General features: G+C 61.0%; 1 protein-coding gene across 5 annotated transcripts in view; it reads right to left on the bottom strand.

The window, feature by feature from the left end:
• CARS1 (cysteinyl-tRNA synthetase 1) overlaps positions 1-20,492 on the bottom strand; it is a 44,518-nt gene that overhangs the window by 9,417 nt on the left and 14,609 nt on the right. For all 5 annotated transcript variants that reach the window (XR_006960497.1, XR_006960496.1, XM_047070124.1 and 2 more), the window contains 12 exons: positions 19,779-19,928; positions 11,295-11,435; positions 11,003-11,091; positions 9,344-9,465; positions 5,563-5,675; positions 4,956-5,084; positions 4,414-4,543; positions 4,202-4,305; positions 3,665-3,762; positions 3,338-3,527; positions 2,845-2,913; positions 549-630 (listed from right to left, as the gene is read on the bottom strand). Coding sequence is in view for 3 of the 5 variants with exons in the window: in XM_047070124.1 (XP_046926080.1) it covers positions 549-630; positions 2,845-2,913; positions 3,338-3,527; positions 3,665-3,762; positions 4,202-4,305; positions 4,414-4,543; positions 4,956-5,084; positions 5,563-5,675; positions 9,344-9,465; positions 11,003-11,091; positions 11,295-11,435; positions 19,779-19,928 (1,417 nt within the window). In the remaining 2 variants the exon portion in view is untranslated. The remainder of the gene's footprint in view (positions 1-548; positions 631-2,844; positions 2,914-3,337; positions 3,528-3,664; positions 3,763-4,201; positions 4,306-4,413; positions 4,544-4,955; positions 5,085-5,562; positions 5,676-9,343; positions 9,466-11,002; positions 11,092-11,294; positions 11,436-19,778; positions 19,929-20,492) is intronic.

Here is a 20,492-nt window from a genome sequence, read left to right as displayed (position 1 = left end):
CCTCCCGCCCTCTCGCTCTGCCCTCCCCGGCACAGGCCCAGGCCTGCTCATTCCCCTTCACGGGGCTGCTTCCTCCAGCGGCTCCCTGGCCAGGCCACGCCGCTGGGCCCTCTGCCCGCTCCACCCGCAGGACACCCTGCCGGGACCCGCTCTGCGGGGGTGGCGGCCAGATGCGCTGCAGGTGGGACTTCCCAGCACAGAAAGGCCTGGGGAGGCAGCACAGCACAAGAGGTGACAGGAGGCATCTCCGGTGAGCGAGTCCAGCACGACCCCGGCGAGGCTCAAACCTTCCCGCTTTCCTTTCCACTCCGTGCAATGCCGAGCCTTGAGCCAGGCAGGTGAGTGTGAGCTCAGCCTGGCAGCCCCGGGCCGCCGATTCTGCAAGGGCGGAGAGGCGACCCGGCCTGGCAGCTCCCGGGAGGCTCCGCCCTCACCCGGCTGTCCTGCCCCGCGGGGACACTTGGGAGCTAGAGACGACGTGGCTGTCACGACTGGGGGCGCCGTGCTAACGCCCGAGCTCGCCCCCGCCGGGCCAGGAGGAACCTCACCTTTCTGCTCTCGGGCGATCTTGCGCACGCCTTCTCGGAAGTCCGACAACACCTGCAGGTAGGGCATGACCGTGGACTCGAGCTGCGGAGAGAACGATTTCGCTCAGAGGCCAGCTCGGCCCGTACTTGAGGACGGGCTTCAGCACGCGTTACAGAGCCGGGCCGCCTGCACGCTGCCCGTGGCTCCGCTACCACGACCGGGGCCCCGTGTGGACGGCGGGAGCCGGGGCCCGGCAGAGAGCCTCCCCTCCAGTCCGGCCGGACGGGCTCCACAAGCCGCACCGCTCAACCACTCGAGGGAGCAGCTCCGTCCCAGGCCAGACACACGCTTGTTAAGAAACACCCGTGTTCACAGCGAAACGGTTCGACCCAGGTGAGTCTGCAAGATGGGCTGCCTTCGGAGAGGCCGCCGCCGTCCCCCTGGGCTGGGACCTGCGGCCACACGCGCTCCTGTGCGAGGCCAGCCAGCGCCTCTGAGGACCGTCCACCATCCACACGCGCTCGCACCCGCTCCACGGCGCACTCCCCGCAGCACCACGGAGGCGGCCACGGAACGCAAAGCCCGCCAAGGAAGGGAAGCCGACAACGGCAGAACCCGAACCAAAGAAACAGTGATTTTATCAAAACCGCTTCTGTTACCAGCTTTCGTATTTTTCTAGCAGGCTTTTGAGCAAGGTCTCTCCCTGCCTCCTCATTAAGTCATTTGGGCGGCTCGGTAACCCAAGCAATGACCAGTAAACTCGGAAGCTGGCTAGGCCTCTCCAGGCCCATTCCCGCACCCGGGCTGGGGCGTGGCCGTCCTGCAGGGGAGGGGCCGGGCTTCTGGGTGTTTAGGTCTTTATCTCCACCAGGCTGAGGCAGCTGTGGTGAGCCTCGGGGCACAGGGGCAGCGGCCTCAGCCAGCACGCCTGGGGGTGCGTCTGGAGGAGGCGGGCCCCAGCGGTCCTCCCTGCTGCCACAACAACTCAGGTCTGGAGCAATGCACACCCTTCAAGTGCTGTAAAGTGCACGCCTGGCCCTGTGGCCTAGCAGCTCACCCGGCTCGGTCCCTGGGGCTGCTTATCCCAAAGGGCCCGCTGAGGTCACTTGGAAAGGCTCCCACACCACCACCGCATTTAGAAGTATCTTTAAGGGGCGCCTGGGTGGCTCAGTCGGTTAGGTGTCCGACTTCCGCTCAGGTCACGATCTCGCGGCTTGTGGGTTCAAGCCCCGCGTCGGGCTCTGGGCTGACAGCTCAGAGCCTGGAGCCTGCTTCGGATTCTGTGTCTCCCTCTCCCCCTGCCCTCCCCTGCTCGTGCGCGCGCTCGCTCTCTCTCTGTCTCTCTCTCAAAAAAAAAAACAAAAAACACTAAAAACTTTAAAAAAAGAAGTATTTTTAAGTTCGAAAGCGGATGGTCTCTAATGTAGGAAGTTTTTTTTTTCCCCTGGGAAATAAAAATCTGGTATCACTGACACAAGAGAACAAAGCAGCTGGTAGGTTTCCTTTTCTGAAAAGCGTCAAAAAAGATGAAGGCCCGGGGCTCAGGCAGGCCTTCTGAAGTCAGTTCTCGGGGAAACACCTCCAAGCTCCCCCTGAAGGAAAGAGTTTTCACACCAGCCGCTATCACGAAACAATCTTAAAGAGGTTTTGCCCTTCCGCCCTGTACTTGGTTCCTGTTTTCATTTAAGTTACATTTAAATATCTACACACGCGCGCGTTCCAATCAAACCACAGGGATCATTCCGGAGCAGGGGTGGGGCGTGGAAGCAGTTCTGACATGAGCCTGAAGGCACACACTCCAGGAGAGTCAGTCACCACGCAGCCGGACACAAGGGTGACACCAGCTGCTTCCGCTGAACCTTCTCCCCATCAGACGCGCGGACCAGCGTGGGATCTGATCCACACGAGCAAGGACGTGAGTGCCTGTGAACCCGGGCCGTGTGGCTGCGGCTTCTTCAGAGACTGTCCCAGCTAGCCTGCTCTCCCGGGACCACCTCACACAGCACGGCAGCGCGGTTCCCTGACAAACGGCCGGGAGCAAGGCCCCGGCTGCCCCTGCACACGCACTGGGGTAGCTGACTGCTCAATTCTCCCAGCCAGGCCTGGGCGTGACCCGGGGCTCAGTCCAGAGGGTCCAGTGCAGGTGGGGCCTAACATGGGCCTCCAAATGTCCGCAGGCTCGGCCAAGGAGGGGGAACAAGGAAGGCACGGAGCAGGTGTGGAGGGGAGAGCGTGCTCCTCCGGATGGGCTCGCTTCCCGGGGGCGGGGCGACCCAAGGGAGGGGGCCTCTCTGCGCCAGGTGCACTTATACTCACATTTGGGCTGCTCCCAGGTCCTCTGACCGGGAATCCCAGGGAGCTTTCCTCTTCTATGGCCCCAAAGACCTGGAAGAGAAACCGACGTGCGGGAGTGTGTAAAGAGGTCCCGAGAGGCGGCCCGCGGAGATCGGGTCCAGGAAACACGCTGCTGCAGACGGGTAGGGGGAGGCGGTGCAGACGGCCTCGCTGGGCGGAGGGAGATGCCAGGCCCGAGGGTGCCCCCCTCCCCTGCCCTCTCCGGCCCGCTCTCGGTGAGGCCACTGGGCAAGAGGGGGCCGGAAGGGCAAGGAGGCCGACCCCAGAACGTGTGAGCACGGAGGGCAGCTGCACGCAAGTGCTTTCTGAGGCGCAGGAGCGCAGCGGGAGCGAAGGACGGGACGGGTCTCGGCTTCCGAAGCCCACGATTCGCTGTGCCGCCCGGGGCCTGACCGCCTGCGTGCACACAGCCCGGCGAGCACACGGCGGCCTGTGCCTCCAGGGAGCCGCCTACCTTGAGCATGTGGGTGAGGTATCGAGCAATGCTTTCCAGCAGAGCCCGGTTGGGCCTCCTCCTCGCGGCCTTCCGGGCCGCCATGTAGAGGTTGCACTGGCCGACCAGAGCCCGCATCTCTTCCAGGACCGTGCGCGTGTCGACGTTATCACAGAGGGCCTCGTGCACCGCCGTCTTCTTGTCGTAAAAGCTGAGTTAAGAGGAGGCAGGAACGTCAGCCGATGGACACACTGCCAAGAACCCCCACGGGGGCAGCGCGCCCCGGGGGCGGTTTGGCGCACACGGGAGCGACGGCTGCCCGGCCCCAGAGGCATGTCTCCCTCCTACCTCTTGTTCAGCTCCGACTCCTCGTCTTCCCACTTTTCAAACCGACCGGTTATGTCAACAGGAGCTCGGAGGATGTCTTTCACATTTAAGAAAAACTCCTAAAGTCAGAAAGTTCCGTTTAACGGCATTTAGAAACCTCTGCCCTCCGGGAAAGCGCCGAGGAGAGGCTGTTGGAGGGAAGCACATCTCCTTCAGGTATGATCTGGGGAGCCACGGCATGCCAACACCACCCCAGGGCCGGCCGAGACGGGGAAAGGTTTTCCTTGGAGACGGAAACGCGTCCCGGTGTTAGCCTGAGACGCTGGTCCGGCCGACGCCACGGGTCCGAGCGAAACGTGCCGCACGGAGACGAGACGGACGAGCGCTCCTGACGCCAGCGGGCGCCGGGGCTTTCGGGAAGGGGGCACGGGGCTGGGCAGCCCCGGGCGAGGCTGCTCTCGCCAGTCTCCGGTCCTCCACCGGGGGCGAGGGGGGGCGGTCGCGGTCCCGCCGCGGCCGAGCCGAGGCGTCCCCGCCCCGGGGGAGGTGGGCACTCACGTTCATGAACTTCTCGTACTGAAGCGCGGACTCCATGGTGTTGCTCGAGTAGTCCAGCGTGTCCTTCCACGAGTGCATGAGGAAGGCCAGCCGCAGCTGCCGCGCTGGGGGAGGAGACGGCACAGCGGTCCCCCCACCCTCCCGAGCAGCCACCGCCGTCGCGCATCCAACAAGAGGGGCGCTCGGGTCTCTGGGAGAGGCCAAGCTCTTACCTGAGTGCTTCTGCAAGGCGTCTTTGATGGTGATGAAGTTCTTGAGCGATTTGGACATCTTGCAGCCCGCGATGGTCAGGTGGCCAGTGTGGAGGAAATAGCGGACCCAGCAGTCGTTGTCGAAGTAGGCCTGCTCGGGGGGGGGGGGGGAGGGGGGGGGGGCAGAGGGAGCAAGGTCGGGCACACGAGGCAGCTGCTGGCAGGGGCAGGGGCACGCTCCGTGAGCACTCTGTGCCCCCCGCGATGCAGAACAGGGGGGGCTGCCTTTTCCAGCTGGGGAACGGGGGCCCAAGGGACGGCCCTCGACCAACGATGCAAGAGGTAACCACCGCGACCACCCCAGGCCTGTCTGTTGTCCAAGGTCAGGCTGTTCAGGTGGGAAATCAGACCCGACAACTAGGGTTCAAATTCCACTGGCAAGACCCTGATGTGGAAATCAGGCTCCACGCAGCACCCCGCTGGCAGTGCCCTCGGCTTCTTCCTCCCCCGCAGGGAGAACTCGAGGCCCCCCAACCGGAACAGCAACCCCGGCCTCTGCCCACCTCTGACTGGGCCAGCTCGTTGTCGTGGTGGGGGAACCGGAGGTCGAAGCCCCCTCCGTGAATGTCCATCGAGGCTCCCAGGAGAGCGCTTGCCATGGCCGAGCACTCGATGTGCCATCCCGGACGCCCCTAGGGACCGAGATGACCCGGTGACCGCTGGCCAACCCTTTGCGTGCGGGCCTTCAGTTACCCCAGCGTTCATGAGCCTCCAAATCTCTGGGCCTTACTGGAACAGGGGTTATGTTCCACACGTGAAAAACTCAGGGGAGCCCACGGCAGGCCGTGGAGGCCAAGTAAGGCTCATGTAACCCCCAGAGCCGCCCAGCACTCGACCAGAAGCAGACGTCTACACCCCTCCCGCAGCCTTGGGCCAGGGGCACTGTTGTCACAGGGGACATCAGACAGTGGACTCATCTCCAGGAGCGGGTAACACTCAGAGTCAAAGGCCCCCAGGACACAGGGGCCACGGAGTCGTCCAATCCTCGGGGAAGGAGTCCCAAAAGGGACGTCTCGTGCCCCAAGGCCCACGAGGCTCTGTGGCATCTGGGTCCCCGCCAGCAACCGGGTCCCGCCGTCACCGCAGCCCCACCCCTTCCCAGGGACCCACCTTTCCCCACGGGCACGGCCAGGATGGCTCGCCGGGCTTGGAGGCTTTCCACAGAGCGAAGTCATTGGGGGACCGCTTCTCACTCAGGCGGTCTGCCGAGACGCTCAGGTCACCTGCGGACACGAGGGAAGCAGCTCACCCGGTGCTGCCCGGCGGGCGGACCAGTGTCGCCGCGGGGCCCCCGCTGGGAGCGGCTGGCCGACGCTTCTGGTTTGCGTGGCTTTCCTCGGCCGGTGCTGCAGCTTCACGGCAAGACTTCAGTGCTGCCCCGCGGTTTGAGGGCGACCACCCGGGACCGGACCACGCCTGCCACTTCCTCAGACCCTCCTCCCCGCCTTCCCCTCACGGCCGTGGCCCGGGGCCGGGGTGAGCCACGGGGCTCCAGACTGAGGGGTGAGGCCGTGGCGTGGTGGCAGCCTTCGGTGGGGTGGGCTCGTCTGGGCGGCCCGCACGGCTCCCGGTTCTGGGAGGTCCGAGAACCAGCCAACCCGCTCTGTGCGGCTCCTTGGCCCTCCAGCTTGGCCCCATAGATGGCGAAGCGGGACGTCACCGCTCCTCCTGGCCGAGCTGGGCTCCCAGACGCGGCCCCCCAGGAGAAAGCCGCAGCCAGTCACGGCCGGGCCCCCAGGGGCAGGCCAGCCTGCGGTGGGAGCAACGGGAAAGGACAACACCATCACCCCGGGACACTTCCCTGGGCCACACGCAGGAGCCGTGGCGCCCACGGACCCACCGGCTGCCGAGAGAACGAACGAACGCCTGCGGTCAGTCCCCCTCACAGGGGGGCCAGGTGAGCGGGGCCAGCACGGGGCATGGTCCCTGGGCCCCGTGCGTGGTCTCCACGCCGCCTTGTCCTGGGTGCTGTCGCCCCCCCATGAACAACAGCGGAACAGGAACGACAGACTCCTCCCGGGGCCCACAGTTGCAGACACGGCCGACCTCAAAGACCGCCACCGTTCAAGCAACAGGGCAGGCGACCTGAGAACAGCCGAGGGAGAGCGCGCGCAGGATATTTTTACGACAGAGCTGACGCCTATGACACGGGCACTATAAGTAGAATACTTGGCAACTACGAGAAAACCTGGAAAACAATGCCACGGTCACAGACGAAGGCTGACATGTACTGTCAGTTTCCAGGTGCCCCCGTGTGCAGGTTTCTGGGTTGTTTTAGTCTCTGCAAACAAAACACACATCCACACACAGCAGGACAGACTCCACCCCGGTCTCATGTCTCTTTCTCACTGAGCCCGTCACCACATCACACCAGCCGCTCAAAGACGATGTGACGAGCTGTCATGACACCCCTCTGGCCAGCCTGTATTTAGCCGACAGCGTGCATCCAGGCTTTTAATTTTCACGATAACACACTTACTATGAACGTACCTGGCTTTTCAGAAAATTTTTTGGAAGGTTCTGGAACAGAGGACCCCCTTTCACACACACCCCTCCCCACACCCTTCGCCAAGTGCCACTTTGGGGGACACCTGAGAGTTGCTCTAGACTCTTCAGGAGCAGTAAGTCACACGACCCCTGCTACTCTCCTGGTGTCCTTTCTCGTCTCCCTCCTGAGGCACCCAAAGTGACCCCAGGCACAGCGGGTTCGTGCCTTCTGCCTCCCCGATGCCCCTTCTCCACCGGAGCCCCGCATCCCAGCGTCCATGCAGTGAGGAGCCTCGTGCCGTCCGCACGGCCAGGGAAGCGGAACTGTCCCCGAAGGAGGGCGTGACCCCCCTCGTCCCTCTATATCCGCTGTCGGATCGACTACTTTGGCCCCCGGAACACAGAGATTCTGACGTCAGTCCGGGAAAAAAGACCCAAGGACAAGTGACATTTAAGACCCCGGGGCGCCTGGCTCAGTCGGATGAGCACGAGACTCTTGATCTCGGGGTCGTGAGTTCAAGCCTCGTGTTGGACGTAGAGGTTACTGGAGAGGACGAAAGAGAAAAGAGAAGAAGAGAAAGCAGAAAGAAAACGAACGCAGCTGGGGCACATGGTGCGGGGTCCCTAGCGCGGCGGGCCCCTCCCGTCTCTGGGGCTCTCCCTGCCCCGACTGGAGGCCGCCCCTGGCCGCGCTGGGCCGAGCGGCACGGTCCCGTCCTCCCGGGCTCTCGCAGACGCCACCGTCTCTGGTCCCGTGCAGCCCTGTCCGGACGTATCTTCGAATCTTCTGTGTTTACTCATCGGTCCCGCTAGCGGGTTTTCTGTGTCGCGGATCCTTGCGAAGAACCAGCTGTTGGCTGTTTCAATTACCGCTATTTCAGGCACCTCTTCTTTGATGCTTTGCTGCTCCTTTCGGGGCTTTTCCGGCAGCTGGCCCCACTCATCGCCGTCTGCGTTTGTTCACAACTGCACACGACACGTCGGGCGGCCCGGAACTGGCGCGTGAGCTCCCCCAGTCCGGGGGGGACCGCGCGGCCCTCCCGTGGCCGTTCAGTTCCAAACCCGGAGTGACCTCCGCTGCGGCTCTGGTGCGACTTCAAACAGGTCCGGACGTCCCCTCGGGGCGGGTGTCCAGCTCAGCGCGCCACGGGCAGAAGCTGTGGTCCTCGTGAGGAGCAACTCCTTCTGCGGCCGGGCGTGGGTCCCACGGGGGCTTATGGGAGGGCCCTGCCCTCATTCGCGTGTGCGAAGGCCCGTCTGCTAGACAAAGCCCCGCTGCCCGCGTACCCCGACCCCTCTGCGCCTTGGGGGCCTCGGCCCGTCTGAGCGACCCGTGCGTGGGGCGCGCCCGGCACCTCCCGTGCACACCAGGGTGCGTCCCTGATGCCGCAGGGATGCGGGGGCCCCGCTGCCGGTCCACCCAAGTCTGTGACCATCCTCTGAGGACGCGGGTGCCTCAGCATCGTGACGGGACCTCCTTTACTCTGCAGGATGTCTTCAGCGATCCTCGGGGTGGCCGGGCAGCTCAGGGGGCTGAGCGTCTGACTCCTGGGTTTGGTTCGGGTCCCGATCTCATGGTTCATGAGTTCCAGCCCCAAGTCAGGCTCTTCTCCCTCTGCCCCCTCACCCCCGCTCGCGTGTGTGCCCAGAGGCCTTCTGTGTCTCTCTCTCTCTTTCCCTCTCAAGTAAAAAACTTAAAAAAGAGAAAAACAGAGAGAGGAACCAGGCATTCCGAGGTGCCGCCCAGAATCGGAACATGCCCACAAAGACCTGACCTGGCAATTCTTGCCCCGCGTTCCTGCCTTGCTCGTCCCGGGGCACCTTTAAGACAGCTGCGCAGAGCTGAGCCTGCGGAAAGCGGTGACCGCCACCCCAACCGCCTGACGAGGACCAGGGTCCCGCTTCGCCGCTCTCTCCCGTTCCCCCGGCTCACTGTGTGCGACCAGAACCCGTAAGGGCCAGCTCTCGGGACCGTACTTCCTCTGGCGTGGGTGTGCTGAAACCGTAGCCTCAATCCAAACAGCCCCGGGGGTTCCACTTTCCCAAAGGCAGGAGCTCAGATGCCAAGGGGGCCACCTGCTGACCCTGGTTGGGGGGGGGGGGAGGGGAGTGGCTTCTGCCCCCTCATTCACCAGGTCGCAACCCGCATATTCGTGACACATCGGCACTGGGCGTCCCACACCGGCACGCAGGGCGTCCCACAAGCCGCCCTGACCCTCCGGATCCAGGCCCGGGGTCCACTACGCTTTTTGAGATGGTGTTGGATACGCTCGCTTTTTTGTTTCTCGCGGAAAACCCCCCAAACTCCTTGGGCGACAAGGCACAGCCCCCAGGCGCCCGGGTGAGGCAGGCTGGGGGCGGGGGCGAGGCCTGGGCTCGAACCCCCTCACCCGGCCCCGTTTACCTTCCCCTTCCTGCAGGGCTTTCTGGTCCCCAACGGCCTCGGGCACCAGCTTCCCGTAGGAGTGTCTCTCGCTGGAAGCAAACTTCACGGTGTCGAAGTAGACGGACCCATTGGAAACGTAGCTGGAAAGTAAGAACCAGGCTGTGGGAAAGTGGACAGACCCGTGGACAGCCCGGGCGCCTCGCAGGAGCACAACCTGCAAAGCCAAAGGGCTGCACGGGCCGCGGGCCTCTTAAAACTCTGCCCTGCCCACTGCGTCCAGCGCGGCCTCGGCCGTCCTGCGGCCCCGTGACGTAGCTGCTCGCAACCACGGCCGCCGTGCAGGCCGAGCGGGCCCGACACGCACGCCTCGTCACGGAGGCCAACTCCTCACTCTCGGGACGGCGTGTCCCCGTGCAGTCCCTCCGCCTCGCAGCCCGGGACCACACAGCTCCCGCCCTGCCCCTCGCCTCGGGGACGGCACGGTCCCGGGTGCCCTGCCCTCGCTCGGTCCGCCTTCCACCCGCCTGCACGGCCCCGCCAAGCTCTCTGCCTCTCAGCAGCCCTCCACGTTATTCCAGCCCGGAATGATCTGTCTTCTCTCACCTTGGCCTCGCCCACAGCACTCAGTCTGGCACACGACCCCGTGTCGCCCTGCAGTGACCGTGCCAGGTAGGGGACAGGGGAGGCGTCACCACCTCCAGAGAGCCTGTGCTACTCCGGGCCCCACACCAGGTCTTGTGCTCTCCTCGTTCCGCTCGGTGGCGCCTCATCTCGCCCGAGAGGCGGGGACGGAACCTCCCAGAGCAGGGGCGCAGGGGAGGGCGCCCCCCTCCCCCCGCGCGGCAGACCCCACGCCCCCAGTTACGCTTCTGGGCGTCGGCGATTCCCGACAGCGCTAACTTCAGAGACACGGACGGTGTTTTGTGGGTCAGGTGGTGCAAAGAGGGCAGACCAGGGTCACCACCGAGGCCGAGGGCCTTGAGGAAACACGCGTCCCTGGGAGGTGACTCGTGGACAAGGGGTCTCACGCCGTGCGGCAGAAACCGCGCCTCCACGCTCACCAGCCCGGCCCCGCGCTCGCGGACTTAGCCGTGGGCTCGCCGGCAGCCCGCAGGCGGGCGCTCTCTACGGCACGCGCATCCTTGCCACGGCCCCGACACTGAGGACTCAGCGGCACCGAGGAGCGAGGCTGCCGGGAGGGTCGGCGTGACACAGGGGCAGTTGCTCCCGCGGTGAGGTCATGGGCTCGGCCGCGTCCCCCCCAATTCCTGTGTGTCAGTGCTAGCCCGTAGCCCCCCAGAACGGGACAGTGTTTGGAGACGGGGTCTTTGCAGGGGCGAAGCGAGGTCACCAGGGGGAGCCCCAACCCCGCATGACTCCTACGCAGCGTCTGCGTCAGAGGAGTTGACGAGGACACAAAAGGAGCCCCAGCAGCCCGTGTGCAGAGTGACAAGTATGTGCCAAGGCAGCGAGAGGGCCGCCGTCTGCCAGCCGAGGCCAGGGACCGGGACAGAGCCTGCCCTCGCGGCCCGCGGAGGAACGACCCCGCCCTGTGCCGTCCAGAGCCAGGGGCTTGGTGGCCGCAGCCCCACAGCACCACAAGCTCCTCTCCCTGCCGCCTTCCCTGCACAACCTTCCCGGAATGCCGTGCTCCCACGGGGAGGGCCCCGAGCTTACCCGTAGCCGTTGTCCACAATCTTCTGGACAAAGTTCACGATCTCCGGCACATATTCACTCACCCGGGTCAGGACGTCCGGAGGGAGAACCTGGGGGTGAGAAGAACAAGTCCCCCTCTTCCTTCTGGAACAGCAGCCTCGGACGGCACGCTCCAGGAAGCACCGGCACCAAATGCAGGCCGAGAAGGCCCGCAGGCCCCCGGCCCGCACTTCAGACCTGACTGAAGACGGTCGGGATCGCGATCATCGGGCCCTGATGAGAGAGCAAGGGCGGGACACCTGGCGACACTTACGTTCAGGGTTTCCATGTCTCTGTGGAATTCTTCTTCCCAGAACTTGGGCAGTTTGGAGAAAATAGAATTGTCCGTGACTTCGCTGCCCAGTGTGGAGTCCAGCCAGTCAGAGAGCAAATCTTTTGCTTCTTCCAACAACACCTGTGGACAAAGAACAGCATCCACACACGTGTACGAGCTTTACGGGACCGCATCTCGTGCAGTTGGTCCGCACCGAGACCTCGAATTCAAGGATGTGCCACGCAAAGCCACGGCCACGACGAGCCGCCATCTCCATGAGACCGCGGTGCTCGTGTAAACGGCTCAGCACGGGGACAGACACCAGACTCCCTAAGTGGGAGGTTCCAAGACGCAGCACATTCAGGAGGTCCGACTACTGTGGTCACAGGGTTGGGAGGGCCGTGGGGACAAGCGGGGCCGCCGCTGCCACGGGGCGGGGCGGGGTGGGGCAGGAGCGGGCACGGTGCGGTCGTCCACAGCCAGGGCACGGAGATGGCACAGCCCCGTCCCGGAGGGAGGCCTCTCGGCCAGGGCGCCCTGACCGCCAGATGCCATCAACTGAAGACAGCAGGCCCACGTCACGGGCAACAGCGCAGTGCCGGTACGAGACGTGTCCTGTCACCGCAGCACTCCCGTCAGACAGGAGGAATGTCCATCTGTCATGGGAGGTGAGTGTCGTGGCCGTGGCCTGAGCCGTGCAGGCCGGGGGGACCCTGAGGTCCTGCTCTGGAGGAACCCAGCGCCTTCGGCATCTTAACTGGAGCAGTGACAGGGATGTGGGAACAGGCAGGCGGTCGGCAGTCCGCCAGTGGGGGCAACGGGGCCAAGAACAAAGGGTGCAGAGAGAAAGTTCAGGAAAAGAGGACACGGAAGACACAGTGAGGACACGCAGGGAGGCACGTTTGTACCACGATGTGGACAGGAAAGGTGCAGCTAGGGGCTCCCGCCAGGCTCCCACCTGGAACACACCTGCTACCTGCTGCCGGGCTGGGGGGCGGTGACAGGGCCCCACCAGGACGCTCGGCCCCACGGCCACCACGCCGGGCGCCAGGGAGGCACGGTCCAGAGGCGTGGGCTCGCTTGAGACTGAACCCCGCTCACGGCACCTGGCACGGGGCCCGGCCCCCAGCCTGGTCACCTCCCCGCCCGTCCCCTCACAGCCGGGAACCTCACGGCTGGCTATCGAGGAAACACGACCGGGCACGCCAAGAGGCAGAGAACGACGTGAAGACACAGGGCGGCTGGCAGACCCGGGGGTCAAACTACTGGGATGAATACGCTCAGGGCTCCGATGGATGCGGCCGACCACGCGCAGGAACAGAGGGCCAAGGTGAGCAGAGAGAAGGAAGTCCTGAGAGAACGGGCAGGAGACGTCGGGGATCCACCACAGCGTGATAGAAACAAAGACTGTCCTTGTGGGGTCATCGGGAGACTGGACGCGGCCGGCGGAAGAATCTCGGGGCTTGAGGACAACAGAAGAGAAACCCCCAAAACTGAACATGAGAAAGGCTTCATTCTCACAGAGTGAACAAAACCGAACAGGGCAGCCGAGGCCCCGGGCCCACCACAGACGTGCCACACGTGCGTCACGGGGACAGCAGAGGGAAAGGGAGGGAGAAACGTCGGACTCCCGAGCGAGTGAGAGCGCCCCACTCGTGTCGGACCCTAACCGCAGGCGCACGGAGCCCCCGGGACGTCGGGCAGGAGAAACACCGGAACGCCGCACCCAGGCACGCCGAGCTCGGGCCGCACCCCATCAAAGCTGATGCAACCCTGAAAGAAGCCCGAGGAAAACACCTCGTCGGTAGACGAGCAGAGGCGAGCACTGCGCCCGACTTGTCCTCACACTCCGTGCAAGCAAAGAAGGACGGGGATATTTAAGTGCTGAGACAAAACGCTTGCCACCCGGGAATTCTGTGCCCTGTGACGTCGGCCTGCAAAAGCAAAGGGAAACCAAACTCTCAGGGAAACAAAAACCAAGGGAACGTGTTGCCGGCAGACCTGCTTTGCAAGAAATGTCCAAAGAAGCTCTTTAGAGAGGACGAAAGTAACAGAGGTTGGAAGCTTGGGTCTACATAAAGTAAGAAAGAACATCGTGGAAAGAATTAAGTGCATGTAAAATAAAAGCAATTTATGATTATTTATTTTTTAGAGAGAGGAGAGAAAGAGCATGCATGTGAACAGCGGAGGGACAGAGAAAGGGAGAGAGAGAATCCCAAGCAGGCTCCAAGCTGTCAGCGCAGAGCCAGACGTGGGACTCGATCCCACGACCCCGGGATCACCATCCGAGCCAAAATCACGAGTCAGACTGCTCAACCGACGGAGTCGCCCAGGTGCCCCAGAACTTCTATTTCTCTTAACTGATCCAACAGAGAACAGCTTGTTCAAAATGATGGCAGTGGGAATGCATCGACCTGCACACTTACGTACCCGTTTAAGTAGACACAACGCCCTCTGTGTTTCCAGACAGCTAAGACAAGTGACGGCCACGACACAAGGGCGGGAAGCAGGAACTAGGGTCATCTCGTTATTGTAGGGCACTCCTACGACCACGAAGGGCACAGTGTGTTTGAAAGTGGGATTAGTCACAAGTGTATATTGCAAACTCTAGGGCAGCCACTGAAAATCAAGTGTTTGATATGCGGTAAAAGGAGAGAATGCAGAATCATGTGAAATGCTCACTTAAAACCACGAAAGACAGACAAGGAGTGGAAGACAAAACAGGAACAAAGAACGAGGGCAACAAGAGAAAAACAACAGCGTGGATAAGAATCCAACTACATCAACATCACTTTGAATGTCAATGGTCTAAACGCACCAACTAAAAGAGATCATCAGAGTGGATCAAAATCCAAGACCCAACTCTCAGTTGTCCACAAGGAATCCACTTTAAGTAAAAAGACACGTACAAATCAAAAGTAAACGGATGGCGGAAATGCACTGCGCGACCACGGTGCAAATCAGTGAGATAAAGCAGGAGTAGCTCTCTTCAGACAAAGCAGACTTCGAAGCCAGGAGAGTTGTCAGGGATAGAGAAGGACGTGGCAGGACGAACGGGTCAGTTCTACAGGGCAACCGTGCTTCCGGTGTGCGGGCCCGGGGCAGGGCGTCAGACCACACGAGGCAGAAGCAAGCAGAAGTGTGAGGAGAAACAGATGAACTCGCAGAGGTGGTTGGAGACTTCAACACGCCTCCCTCCGAAGGGGACGGACCCAGCAGTAGGAGACGGGTAAGGAGGCGGATGAGCTCAACATGACCATCAGTCGGCTGGACCCAATGCACGTCCACAGACCACTTCGTCCGACAGCAGGCAGAACACGCAGCGTTCACCAACACAGACCACAGGCTGGGCTGTAAAACACGCCTGAACAAATTCAAAAGAACGGAAATCATACACCGTGTCTGCTCTCGGACCACTGTGCAACTGAACTAGAAACCAGAAAGAGAAAGAGAGCTGGAAAACCCCACAGTACATGGGGATCAAAGAACGCATTTCTAAAGAACACACGGGCCAAAGAAGGTTATCCCAAGAAAACATTAAAAGTCTTGAACTAGGGGCACCTGGGGGGCTCAGTCGGTTGAGCGCCCGACTTCAGCTCAGGTTACGATCTCACGGTTTGTGGGCTGGAGCCCTGCTTCGGGCTCTGTGCTGACAGCTCGGATCCTGGAGCCTGCTTCGGATTCCGTGTCTCCCTCGCTCTGTCCCTCCCCCACTCATGCTTTGTCTCACTCTGTTTCTCAAAAATAAATAAATGTAAAAAAAAATTTTTTTAAATAAATAAAAAGTTTTTGAGCTAAATGAAAACGAAAACACAGTGTACCAAAATTTGTGAAATACGGTAAAAGCAGTGCTTAGAGGACATTTGTAACACTAGGCGCATAGATCAGAGAAGAAAAAGAGGTCTAAAATTAATCATCTACACTTCCACCTAACAAACTAGAAAAAGAAGAACAAATTAAATCCAAAGTGGAAGAAAGAAATAATAAAAATTAAAGCACAACACGGGAACTCCATACAGAAAAAAATCCACGAAACCAAAAACTAGTTCTTTGGGGAAATGAATAAAACTGATATGCCTCTAGGCAAGCTACTTAAGAAAAAAGAGAAAACACGATACTAGTACTCAAAGTGAAAGAGGGACATTACTACAGACCCCATGAAAACTAAAAGCATAATAAAGTAACACTGTACACAACCCTGTGCCCCCAGACTTGAAACCTGGACGAACGGACCGATTCTTTGAAAGACAGAAGTTGCCAAAACTCACCCAAGACGATCCACACAATCCGAAAAAAGCCTGTATCCTATGTCTATTAAAGAGATTTAATCAGTAACTTGTAACTTTCCAAAACAGACATCACCCAGGCCAGGTGGGTTCACTGGTGAATTTTATCAAACATCGAAGGAACAAGTTATACCAATTTTCTACAGGTTTTCAGAGGAAAGTAGCAGACAGACTACTTCCTAACTCATTCCACGAGGACAGCATTACCCTAACGCCAAACGCAGACAAAGACATTGCAAGAAAAGAAAACTGCAGACCAGTATCTCTCGTGGACATAGATGCAAAAATCCTTAATAAAATATTAGCGGGGCGCCTGGGTGGCTCAGTCGGTTAAGCATCTGACTTCGGCTCGGGTCACAATCTCACGGTTCTTGGGTTCAAGCCCCGAGTCGGGCTCTGGGCTGACGGCTCAGAGCCCGGAGCCCGCTTTGAGTTCTGTGTCTCCCTCTCTCTCTGCCCCTCCCCCACCAGTTCTCTTCCCCTCTCTCTAAAGAGCATTTAAAAAAAAAAAAAAAACAAAGAAAAAGGAAAGGAAGCGGTGTGCCGACGGCTGAACTTTAAGATCACAAAGTTCTGCTCTAGGAAAACCACAGTCAAGAACACGAAAAGACGAGCCTCAGACTAGGAGAAACTACTTGCCAAAGACACAACTGATAAAGGGCTCTTATCCGAAATGTGCACACTCAACAGTGAGAAAACAAACAACTCGATGAAGACTGAGTCAAAGACCTCGACAGGCCCCTCGCCAAAGAGGCTCAGGTGGCAAACGGGGAAGGACGTGGAAAGGTGCTCCCCACCGGTGCTGTCAGGGGAACGCAAACCCCAACAGTGGGATACCATCACACGCCTGTCAGAAGGGCCAAAATACACACACACTCCATGCTGGGGAGTCAGAACAGCAAGGACTCCCCCGTGCCGGGATCGGGGGCGGAGCAGCCGCTCTGGAGGACGGTGTGCTGGCTTCTTGCAAAACGGAGCATGCTCTTGGATCCAGCAGCCACACTCCTGGTATTTGCCCAAAGGAGCCGGAAACTCAGGTCCACACGAAACCCTGCGGGTGGACGTTTCTATCCGCTTCTTCACAACTGCCTAACCTCGGAAGCCACAAAGGTGCACTCAGCAGGTGGGCGGATAAACCAGCTGTGGGGCGTCCAGCGCACGGAGTCTTACCCCGCGCTCAAGAGACGCGAGCTCTCAGGACAGGGGAAGCGTGGATGACCCTGACGTGTAGATTTACTGACAAAAGCCAATTTGAGAAGGCCACATGGGGTGCGATGCCAACTCTGTGACGTTCTGGAAAGGGAAACGCACGGAGGCCGCAGACAGACGAGCGGTTTCCACGGGCTGGGGACAGGGAGGGACGTGCAGGCGGGGCACACGGCATGCCCAGGGCAGGGAAACCACTCCGCCTGACGTTGGAGTAGATGTGCGCACCGCTGCACATCCGTCCACACCCATGGAACACGCGCCACCCCTCCCCCCCCCAGGACAGAACCCGTGTCTGCTGTGGGTTCTCGGTGACGACGACGTGTCTGCGGGTGATGTGCTGACAGTGGAGGAGGCGGGGCTGGAGGGCAAGGCCCCGTGGGAAATCTCCGTGCCTCCTCTCAGACTTGCCGGGAACCTGAAACTGCTCTGAACACCAGGTCTTTAAAGAAACAGACGAAACAGGAAGACAGAATGGAGGGGACCGACCCGTCCGAAACGACGCCTCCGTATGAAGGTTAAGATCCCACCCGGGCCCCCCATGGGCCTGGACAAGCGAAAACACACGGGAAGAAAGAGACAGCCCAAACGAGCCTAGACCTCCTCCCTCCCTGACGCCAGGGACAGCTGGCGAGATGCTCACACGGGGTGGGTGGCGTGGCCAACAGAGGAGAACCTGGGCAACCACACGCTCAGACCTGACACAGAACACAAAGGAGCATTTAAAAAGCTGATACGTTTGACTGCGTCAGAATTCAGACCCTCTGTTACTGAAAGAAAGTGAAAAGAAATGCCAGAGATTGTGAGAAAGCGTTTGCAACGTATTTAGATGACAAGGGGTTAGTGTCCAGGAGTAAGGACGCTTTTAAACCCATGAGAAGACAGAAATCCAGGTGGACAATGGGGCAGAAGACCTGTGCCCAGAATCACGGCCGTCAAGAGAGCACACGGAAAGGCCATCTCGCAAGAGGTCAGACACGTGCAGATCCAAACTACAGTAACGAGCCCGTCACGTGCTGGCTCCTATCCCGCCCACGAAAGGAACCCGGCAACCCCAAGTGCAGGTGAACAATAGCTGACACGTGTCGCAGACACGGGAGGACACAGACACTTAGGGAAGCGTTACTGCACGGCAGGCCCCAGCTGCCAGCCCCTCTGGAGAGGCCCGCGGGCAGGGCGGCCCCGGCTGAGTCTGCAGGAAAACGTCCCTGCACGGAGAGGCGGGGACACCGGGACCACTCTGTGTCATCGAGCGAACAGTGTGGCGGACGCAAAACATAAACCTGCTCGTTTCTGGAGTCGGAGACTTGGTGGGTGGGAGCCGTGGTCGGGGGAAGCTGTGCTGGGTGCTGGGTGGATGGGACAGCACCCGTGAAGCCTCGGGCATGGAGGGTCCGATGGGCTCTCTGCACACGAACATCTACCACGGGCGGCCACGCATTTTCTGGTGGGGGAGGGCGAGCCGCGCGTCTGCGGGAACCGGGGAGGCCCGTGCGTGGATTCCTCCAGACGCGGCCCGAGCCTCGCCTCCAGCCACAACCCCGTGAGACCCGTGAGACCCCTTCGATGTGAGGACAAGTCTACGCCGAGTCCCGCGCGTCCTTCCGGAGAATCACCGGACGCGTGGCCGGTGTTGGGGACCCGACGGTTAGGCAGACACACGGCCGACAGCCCAGCACCTCGACCCCAGACGTACAGCCTAAAGAAACTCTTGCAAATGTGCGTCCACAGACAGAAAAGGACTCCCAGCTCATGGTCAGCTGGTCAGCCTCACCGGTGCTCAGAGAAGTGCAGACCCAGTGCCCCGCGGGCCACGGCCCCCACTCATCAGGAAGGCTACCGTCAGAAGGACGGAAATCACAAGTGTTGGTGGGAACGGTCAGAAACCGCGGTGTGGATGCTGCTGTGGAAACCGGTGTGGCGGATTCTCGGAATCCTGAAATCTAGCCGCCAAACAGCCCAGACTTCCGCTCCGGAAGCGTCCACACGAAGGAACTAGGCGGGATATCTGCACAGCGCTCTTCACAGCTGCGTTACTCATCACGGACAAAAGGGGGCCCGTGTTTCCCAGGGACAGAGTTTCTGTTTGGGAAGACGGAAAGTTCTGGACGCAGAGGGTGGGGACAGCTGCACAACAGCGTGAACGTGCTTAGCGCCCCTGAGCTGTGCACCTGTAAGTGGTTAACGTGGTACATCTTACGTCACATCTGTGTTATCATACTCTTCTAAGGAAAGGGTATCGGTGGAATAATCAAGAAAAAAATTCCCAGTCATACTGCCATAACCAGGAAACGTGACTGGCATCCCAGGAGAGGGAGAAACAGCGGACGCAGGAGGCCCTCCGAAGGAAGGCCAGCTACGACGCGGGGCCCAGGCGGAAGGACGTCCGGCAAAAACACTGGTCCGCGGGTCTGTGTACATCAGGCTCTGTCTCATTAAGCTCGGCAGGAGGCCACGCCGGCCATCTGAACCGTGGGAGAACGTGAAAGTGAAAGTAAAGCCTGAGCTGCCCCCCCACTCCAGGGAGGGATGGCCTGGTCAGTCGTCCCACTGAGCGCTGGAGAGGGCAGCCAGCAGGGGGCGCCAGCGAGCAGGAGACGGGCCGGGCTGGAGGCGCCGGCAGTGACAGCCTCCCGGGCCCCAGTGCAGTGCCCTCACCCCGTCCAGGGGGCGGAGGAGCCTGCCCGGGAGGCCCCGGGGCCGGCGGGGAACCCACACAGGGCCCCACGGCCCAGTTCAACTCCAGCCTCACTCTGCTCTCTGCAGGTGCCGCCAAGAAACACGGGGGAGGCCACCAGAAACCCCCGGAACGATCTCCGCACATGCTCCGATGCGCCGCCCCCACCCGTGAGGATGCTGGCGTGGGGCGAGGGGAGCCCTGCTCGGCCCCAGGGTGGCCGGGCCCAGGTGCCGCGCGCAGAGGCACAGGCTGGAACCCGGGAGCAGCGAGCCACCTCGGGGCAGGGTGTGCGGGTCGCGCTGGAGACCTCACCTCTGCGCAGCGGGTGGCCTCCTCTGCCGGGAGGCCGCCCCGCACGGCTCTCTCCAGGGGCTCTGCGGCCAGCTCCACCGCGCGCTGAGTGCGCTCCAGCATTTGCTTTCTGTCCGGGTCCGTGGTCTCATTTAACTTGACTGAAAACGGCTGCAAGCACAGGAGAGGGCAGGGCCGTCAGAGACTGCCTCACCGGAGAGGACGGTCCCTCCCCCTGCCCTGCAAGTGTCCCCAGGGCGTGGTCCTAGCTTCCCCGAAGGAGGCGCAAGTCCGGCAGTGGACAGGCCCGGCCCGACACCCTGCTCCTCGCGCCCCCCCCCCCCCCCCGGCCTGTTTCTCTGATGTTAAAACGCCTGTGCTCGGGGTCACTCAGGTGTCACCGGGGGACTACTGAGCCTCGCAAAGGCGCGAAGTCCTGGCGGGCCCGCCCCGTGTCAGCCCAAGACCGCTAAGCTCTGATTTCATTCCCACTTTCTCTTCTAGAGATGATGCACGTAAGCGCTGACCACTGCTGCGGTCACTAAAATACTAACCACTCTTAAAGAGAATAAAACGACTTATTCTAGCCTTACCCTGTTAGCACCATACTTTGTGATACTGTTACTCAAAATATTAAATTGGAAAGAATTTCCGCCAATAATTCTGAAAACTTCTAGTGCCCCCAACGTAAGGGGCTGGGACGGCTTCCGCGTCGCACACTCAGAATCATCAGAT

The sequence above is a fragment of the Lynx rufus genome, unplaced genomic scaffold, assembly GCF_022079265.1.
Source record: "Lynx rufus isolate CCGP_SWC_20201006 ecotype Redwood Valley unplaced genomic scaffold, mLynRuf1.p SCAF_9, whole genome shotgun sequence".
Classification (NCBI taxonomy): Eukaryota; Metazoa; Chordata; class Mammalia; order Carnivora; family Felidae; genus Lynx; species Lynx rufus.
Note: the sequence above shows the minus strand (reverse complement) of the source record. Positions and strands in the feature narration are given on the sequence as shown.